The sequence below is a fragment of the Mercenaria mercenaria genome, chromosome 6 (genome assembly GCF_021730395.1).
Source record: "Mercenaria mercenaria strain notata chromosome 6, MADL_Memer_1, whole genome shotgun sequence".
Lineage (NCBI taxonomy): Eukaryota > Metazoa > Mollusca > Bivalvia > Venerida > Veneridae > Mercenaria > Mercenaria mercenaria.
In genome coordinates, this window is record NC_069366.1 from 47,427,172 (window position 1) to 47,435,969 (window position 8,798).

General features: G+C 36.2%; 1 protein-coding gene across 1 annotated transcript; it reads right to left on the reverse strand.

Annotated features, from left to right (window-relative positions):
• Positions 1-341: 341 nt before the first annotated feature.
• LOC128558030 (malonyl-CoA-acyl carrier protein transacylase, mitochondrial-like) lies at positions 342-8,572 on the reverse strand. Its single transcript, XM_053546793.1, has 4 exons — positions 8,546-8,572; positions 7,762-8,010; positions 3,547-3,743; positions 342-732 (listed from the first exon to the last, which is right to left on the reverse strand). The coding sequence occupies exons 1-4, from the start codon at positions 8,570-8,572 to the stop codon at positions 519-521; spliced, it is 687 nt and encodes a 228-aa protein (XP_053402768.1). The 3' UTR covers positions 342-518.
• Positions 8,573-8,798: the final 226 nt, after the last annotated feature.

Here is an 8,798-nt window from a genome sequence, read left to right on the forward strand (position 1 = left end):
CCCCAACATATCAAAGGGAACAACTCAGCTTTTACTAAGTGAAGGGGGATGATACAGTGTGTGAGCAATGGTCATGGGGTAATTAATAATTATGTGAGGTTTAATATTCTAGCTTAAATACTTCTTGATTTATAAGCACTTTCAATTTTGGACAGACGGAGGCACGCATGCATGGCCAGATGAACATCAGGAAGGACAATACCAAAACAATATCCCTCTGCCTTTGGCATGGGATAATAAAAAGTTAATGACAGACATAGCACAATCATAATAGCTCACCTGTGAGCCTTTAACTCTGTGTAACTTAAAAAGCCATCTGTTATACTGACAAAGTGAAAAAGGAGGATTTTAAATTTTTATTCATTTCATATTTTTAACAGTACTCCAGTAAAAACATGCATAATCAAATCAGACAAATAATAAAATATAGGACCACCTATGTGGACATGCTCAAATGCTCCATCAATGACTTTTTATCTTTTTATAACTAATCACAAAGATCTATATGAATGTTTATTTCAGCATTCTATATTTTTATAATTTTCAAAAGCTTTTGAGTTAGTTTTTTGCAGTAAGTACCCAAGCTGTCTTCCCGGCCCGACTTCAAATGTCTTTGGAAAATTTGATCCCTGTTTCCGAGTATACAGTATATGCATTAACTGTTCCCAAGCAACAGGTCTCATCATCTGCTTCCTTAATATGTATTTTAGTGAATCTTGACCTTCTTCATACCTGAAAAAAAAAGAAGAGACAATTATGATAAACTAGAATGTGTCTGTAGGACACAGGGTGTGCCCCCAACTGGTACATTAATGTCATTTGTCACAAATAAGGGGAAATCATTCAAATGTTTGCAGTCTTAATGGGGTATAGCCTCAAAAAAATATTTATGAAATGGATTCATTATTCTATACTATATACTTTTTGAGCAATGAGCATCACAAACAAAAAATCCACTATTTTGGCTATTTCAAGGGCCTTAACTCTGTAATAAATGCTAAAATTCTCAAGAAGAATGCCAAGTGTGCAAGGTCACATTATGATAAAGACTCAAGCAAGGTTTCATGAATTTACATTAAATACTTTTTGTGTGAGGCACATAATTAGGTGAAAATGTGCATATTTTGACTATTTTAGGGGCCATAACTCTGGAAATAAGGGGCGGACCCAGATGAAAAATAGGAGGTGCGCAAGTTCATATCATGATAAAGATTCATGCAAGGTTTCATCAATTTATATCAAATACTTTTTGAGCTAGGCGTGTCACAAGGTGAAAATGTGCATTTTTGACTATTTCAGGGGCCATAACTCTAGAAATAGGGGCCGGACCCAGATGAAAATTAGGAGGTGCACAAGTTCATATCATGATTAAAACTCATGCAAGGTTTCATGAATCTGTATCAAATACTTTTCGAGCTAGGCATGTCACAAGGTGAAAATGTGCATTTTTGACTATTTCAGGAGCCACAACTCTAAAATTAGGGGGCGGAGCCAGACGAAAAATAGGAGGTGCGCAAGTTCATATCATGATAAAGACTCATGCAAGGTTTCATCAATTTATATCAAATACTTTTTGAGCTAGGCGTGTCACAAACTTCGGACGGACAAGAGCAAATCTATATGCCCCCACCACTCATGGGGGGGGGGGGGGGGGGCACAAAAAGAATCTAAATAGCTCGAACTCACTAAGTTACTCTAACCTCAAAATTACCTGCCGCCTCAAAGACACAAAAATATAACACACAACAAAATGTGTACAAAAATATATGAATTATGATCATAGGCCCAAGTGTTCTCAAGTTATCATCCAGAAACCGTTTTACTGTTCAGGGTCACTGTGACCTTGACCTTTGACCTATTGAAACCAAATTCAAACTTGACCTGTATTTTCTGATGTTACATCCGTGTATCAAAAATTATTCAAATCAGTCAAGGCTTTCATGAGTTATCATCTGGAAACCACAAAAACCAACAGACCGACCGACCAACCAACCAACCGACCGACCGCCAAGCTCACTCCTATATACCCCTCCAAACTTCGTTTTGTGGGGGTATAATTATTAAACATTGTAATCCTAGAAACCTTTACAAACAATATATTTCTTGTTTTTATGACAAAGGGTGATTTATCAGCTATAATTACCAGTGTAAATATATGAGACACAAAACCTGAAATCTTAATAGCTTAAGAATGTAACAAACAGGGTTTCAGAAATCCCATGTCCGGAGCCCGGGGGTTACCAGAAAATTCTGTCGGGCTACTAAATTTTTTCAGAGCGTGCCCGCCGGGCTACCTTGAAACTCCGTATCGAGTAGCCCGGAAATCAATTATTTAGTCTTCAAATATAATTTTGATAGTCGTCTATAATCCCCTTGTTTATCAAGAGATACATGCCCCAGGCTTTAATTATCTTACCACCTACTGTCACAATCGGCAAACAATTAACCGTTTAATCGTACCCGCAGGCAAATGTGCAATAGTGATTTTAGACTGATCCAATAACATCAAAATCGCTGATCGGTATTGTTTAAAACAATATGCAAACCAGTCTTAAAATTACGTCATTTTAGCGCCACCTGCCAAAGTGTACTTTCGATTTCGCTGACCTCAATATTGAAAGAACAGATATTTGATTTTGAGGCAGTTTAGTGCTTACACTGATTGTTCATGCTTTTCAATTTAAATACTTGCCTAAAATGCAGAAAAATCGACCATGATTTTGCAAAATATCAGAAAGTATACAGAATTTTGGACAAACATAAATTCGGATAAGTGAATACACAGTGCCAAGAAACTGAGAGACGTTATATACGCGGTTCTAGTCCGTTTATTAAACCAGACAGATGTTTAGAATCAAACAGGATCAACTTTAAATAATTTTGAGATAAATTACAATTCATACAGATCTAAGTTAGTAAGTTCTAAGGAATTGCAAGTTTATAAAAATTGACTTGCATTCCTTTTTTTTATTGCCATGTTGCAATAACTATCAGGAGTACTCCTGATAATATTTCTCAGTTTAAAAACATGTAGTTTTATCTTTTAAAATGAGAAAAAGGAGTAATGATAATTGCTATTTAAGAGAACAAAATTTATAACAATGTGGGTATGGCTAAAATTATGAAACCTCTAATAATTTAATCATTCCATCCACTGTAGTTTAGAAGCACATAGTAAATAAACCGAAATGGCCATTGCCAAATAAACTTAAATGTTCGGGCTACCAGATTAAAATTTCGGTAGCCCAATGGGCTACCAGTAAATTTGCAGATTTCTGAAACCCTGGTAACAAAGATGTAGTAAAGTATATAATTAACTTTTTAATTTTAATGCAAAAGAATTATTCGCTTTCATACAAATATACATGCAGAATTTGTACACATTCTTCCACTTCTTAGACTTTAAAGGTCAAGGTCAGTCACAGTAGCCTTTCAGGGGCATTAACTTGCTTTCACTGCTTAAAATATTTACATATATATATATAAACACATTCAAAGAAGTCATTCAGTGATGTAATTAAACACTTAACTGAAAAAGTGACATACCGGTATTGCTTGCCATCCAGGTTTGAGTGGATTCTGTATTTTGGTTCTTTCAGTGTAACTTTATCCCAGGCATCCCAGTATTTCCAGAACGGTCGGCCACCATACATCAGATTGGTGTGGAATGCTCCGGAGACTGGTAACCTCTTAGTCCTGCAAATGCCCCATTCTTTTCCATACTGCTGCAGAAAATCCAATGCCTGAAAAAACATATTGATAACTTGATAAAAAGTAAATTTCTCCAAACTACAAACAATGGTGTGCAGAAGGTCTGCTCTACTTCAAATAATTTATCATTTTGGAAATAAAACATAGCCTCCAGACATGGAGCCATAACACTAAATTTGACTGGCCTTGAAGTTATGCCAACTTGAAGTTGAATAAGTAACAACCATGAAGTGCTCACATCCTACATCAAAGTTATCCACTCAACCAGAATTTCCAGTTATAGCATAAAGGAAGTATGACAGAATCTATAATTCCATATATAGGGGAAAAACATTAAAAGATAAAACAAGAGCACCGCCTTGCGGGTGCTGACACTCATCTGATTTTTTTTGTATAATAGAAATATTGTCCAACCCATGATTTTCTAAGTCTAAAAAGGCCCATCATTCTTGCAAAAAGCAGGATAGAGTTATGTTTCTTGATGTACAGTGTCCACTTATGATTGTGAAAAACTGTTGCAAGTTTTAAAGCAATAGCTTTGATAGTTTATGAGAAAAGTTGCCTTAAACATAATACTCAACCAAGAAAATGATTTTCTAAGTCCAAAAGGGGCAATAATTATTGCAAAAAGCAGGATGGAGTTATGTTGCTTGCTGTACAGGGTCAGCTTATGATGGTGAACAAGTGTTGCAAGTTTCAAAGCAATAGCTTTGATAGTTTAAGAGAAAAGTTGACCTAAACATAAAACTTAACCAAGAAATCTGATATTTTCTAAGTCCAAAAGGGGCCATAAATCTTGCAAAAAGCAGGATGGAGTTATGTTTCTTGCTGTACAGGGTCAGCTTATGATGGTGAACAAGTGTTGCAAGTTTTAAAGCAATAGCTTTGATAGTTTAGGATAAAAGCTGACCTAAACATAAAACTTAAACAAGAAAACTGATTTTCTAAGTCCAAAAGGGGCAATAATTCTTGCAAAAAGCAAGATGGAGTTATGTTTCTTCATGTACAGGGTCTGCTAATGATGGTGAACAAGTATTCCAAGTTTCAAAGCAATAGCTTTGATAGTTTAGGAGAAAAGTTGACCTAAACATAAAACTTAACCAAGAAATCTGATATTTTCTAAGTACAAAAGGGGCCATAAATCTTGCAAAAAGCAAGATGGAGTTATGTTTCTTGCTATACAGGGTCAGCTTATGATGGTGAACAAGTCTTCCAAGTTTCAAAGCAATAGCTTTGATAGTTTAGGAGAAAAGCTGACCTAAACATAAAACTTAACCAGGCAACGCCGACGCCGACAACCGCTCAAGTGATGACAATAACTCATCATTTTTTTTCAAAAAATCAGATGAGCTAAAAAAATTGTATGTTGGGAAAACGCATGTTTTTTAGTGTTGTAACATCTGCAGAATCCCCGAGGGATTGGTTGGTGCTCGAGACCGTTACGGCGAGGGTACCAACATATCATGAGAGATTCTGCAGATGTTGTAACACGAAATGACCATGCCCTAACGCTATTCTAGCATAAAACGCGTAAAAACTTATAAATGAATACAATGTCACTCCACGTCATTAATGTCTTGTTTTTATTATGTTGACGTCATTTCCTTTTGAATTACCCGTTTTGGGGCTGAATGTTTACACTTTGCCACAGAACGCGCATATATAAGAAGGTGTTAATTATAACGGCACGCGATCGCGAGAATCTCTGTTAACACACGTTTTCTCTCCTGTTAAAACAACCCCGAAAAGTGACAAGAACAGCAGTTTTATGCTAGAATAAATGATCATTCTTTAGTGCACCATCTGACTTCTGCTATTTCAAGCCTATATGGGTGCAAAGCACTGCAAACTGTCACAGGCCTAAGACTTCAGTCTAATTTCAATATGCTTGTCATGTTACAAAAATCAAGACGGAATATATTTTACACAATTTAGTGGCAGATGTTCAAATTAAACTTGTAAATCCTTCATCTGAGCTCTTGAAGTGTAGTAAATAACTCAATTACATTTAGAGGTCAAACTTTTCTATGCTTATCATTAGGGATTAACTACATGTACACATATACATGTAAGTACAAACTTGCTAAACCTACTGCAAAATCAGTAACGTCTATTGGTGACTAATTTTCACGGATCTTATGCACAGTGTCCAACGTATACGTCGCATTTTCGGTGGGTACATGTACACTAAATACACAGTTTATTGTATGTTCCATTACTGGCATTTCCTGTGGATTTTGTCAACATCCTTTAAGGTAAGAAAAACTACTTATTTTCATTAAAGTAAAGAAAGAAGCGATATATTCAGTACGAGAGACAGATCATTCACGCTTCCCATGGTAATGTGATTTTGACTAGTAATTCTCTAGTTTCTTCAAACATTCTAGTTAACAGACGTGTGGTGTCGGTTTCCAATGCGGACATTCACTTGCAAGTTCACTTTCTTGCCCTCAAAACCATTCTATTGACTTTTCATCTGTTTAACGAGAGAATAGTATAACAATTTACTAATATAAATATATATCACGGCATAAATTGCTGATGTTGGGGCGCTATATGCGATGTATACGTTGGACACGGTGTTATGGTTATGAAAACCCATAAAATAAATTCCTTACAAGCAAATTCAGTAAATTAATATCTTCCGCCAAGTAGGTTATTTTTGTGAGAGGACTATTTTTTAGAAAGATATTTAATTTCCAGGTATACGCAAGTTCTGTATCATAGGACTTTGCCACGGTTTGTTAATTCATACTTTTTTACCAAATCAAGGGGGAAAACTCTGCCCTAGAGTGATCTGTATTTGTATTAAGCTTCCTGAAGATCCATCAACAATGATCAATGAGTTACTCAGTTTTGTTAGATTTTTATGAATTTTCAAACAAAGGGAAGTAACAGCAGTAATTCAAAAGAACCTAAGGAAAGATGTGCTGAACAGCTGTAGTGATGTGCATTTGTGTAAAATTTCATGAAGAATCATTGATGGATTACTTTATTACGTGGATTATTAAACAATGATAGCGCAATTACTCCAGTCACTGAAGTGATCTTTACAAATTCTGCCCGTGCACCACCTTCCTATAATGATCTACATTAGTGTAAAGTGTAATGAGTCACCTCAACTGCCTTATCAACTTTCAGTGCTTTTATTATTAAAACTAGAAATGTGTCACAGACACAGATGCCCCCCGTAACATGAAAAAGGTCACAGGCATGGTACTGCTCATACACTAAAAGAAGGGCCCTTGGCCCTATTTATTTACAAAATTTTAAAAGAAATATTGTAGGAAAACCAGAAAATTTAGTAATCTGTATATGTAGTGAAAATTGGCTAAGTTCAACCAAGGACTGTGACCTTGAACTTTGAGCTAGTGAAATGGTTTTGCGCAAGACACATCGTCTATCCATGCTTATCATTTGTGTCAAATTATTTTGAAATCGGACCATGCATGTCAAAGTTATGGACCGGACACGAAGACCACATTATCAGTACATATGTAGTGAAAATTGGCTAAATTCAACCAAGGACTGTGACCTTGACCTTTGAGCTAGTGAAATGGTTTTGCGCATATCGTCTATCCATGCTTATCATTTGTGTCAAATTATTCTGAAATCGGACCATGCATGTCAAAGTTATGGCCCGGACACGAACACCACCCTTTCCCAAACACACAAACAACAAACACACACACACGGACAGGGGTAACACTATATGCACCCCGCCACCCGTCCCCGTCATTTTATGGCGGGGGCATAAAAACAAGTTTCAAGGGCCATAATTCCGAAAAGCCTGTGGCTTTTTCCGATACTGCTAGTTATCGAACTTGGCCGAGGGCTTATTAATTAGCAAACACATTTTGTAAAAGTTTGGTGAAGATCAGATGAGAAATGTTTGACTTAAGAGTGTGGACAAGATTTGTGGCAGACAGACAGACAGACAGACAGGAGTAAATCAATATGTCTCCCACACCACTGTGTGATGGGAGAGATAAATAGTTGTTCTGGCAAAAACCTTATGCCAATGAAATGAAACGATTTCACAATATTTACCTCCTCATGACCAGCGACCACTCTGACATCAGTACACAAGTAGTTTGCCACCTTACACACAGGTTCCTCTATATCCATACGTGCTCTACAGTACTCCCTGGCTGCCACCATCGCTGAACGAAGTTTAGTTTGATGATCACAGAACACAGTCAACATACCACTTGAGACTGTCTCTGATGCATACTGCATTGCTTTAGCCCTCAATTTTATCATTTGAATACCTATAACAATAAGTACAATAAAGTTATATTTTCAAAAGGTTGGTAGTTTGTCTGTAATTTTTAAAAAAAAATCCCTTTCTTTAACAACAGAAGTATGGTTCCATTCATTTTCGCATACCAGAGGACAAACATGGTTCCCTTATTTAAACTCTGGCACATTTTGCCAGTACATGTATTTCGTTTGGTTACATTACAGGTAAAAAGTTTCAGCCAACTGACCTTTGGCGACAAATCATTGCGAACCAATCAAAACCGGCCGTGAAATGCGTGACTGTGTCCTTTCCGATATCGATGCAAAAGCATGGAGAATATTATCATTTCTTGAGATAAATTTCTTAACATCCGATAAGAGGAATAAATCTTTAATAATTGCAGTCCTGCAATATCCTCTTCATTTATTTTTAGTACATGTAGGTACTTTACTGAGATGTTGTTTGAACTTTAAATTTGGCAGGCTGAACAATGGCGAACTCTGATTGGCTGAATCCGCTCCCGGTAATAATTATGAAAGTACGCATGCTCACCAAATAAACAAAAGAAATAAATCAGAGATTTTGACAAACCTCTGATGGATGAGAATGACTTCCCATTATCTTTAAAAATTGAATCAATTATTATGGGGCCGTAAACATCTACGCTTTGCCATGGAATGCGCATATATAAGCACCCCTTCCGTTTTCTCTCCTTTAAAACCCACCAAAAGGAAAAAAAATAAATTTTTTTTTTTTCTAGAAAATCAAGAAATTCCATTACCACCGCCTCCTCCTTTTAAAAATCAAGAATATACAAGAAGTACTTTCGAAAAATCTGAAAACA

Excerpts from the sequence above, each read along its gene's own strand:
- LOC128558030 (XM_053546793.1), bottom strand. The coding sequence starts at position 8,572 with ATGGGAAGTCATTCTCATCCATCAGAG. Across the intron at positions 3,744-7,761 it reads TGGTCGCTGGTCATGAGGAG|GCATTGGATTTTCTGCAGCA; the intron begins GTAAATATTGTG and ends ATGTTTTTTCAG. Across the intron at positions 733-3,546 it reads CTGGATGGCAAGCAATACCG|GTATGAAGAAGGTCAAGATT; the intron begins GTATGTCACTTT and ends TTTTTTTTTCAG.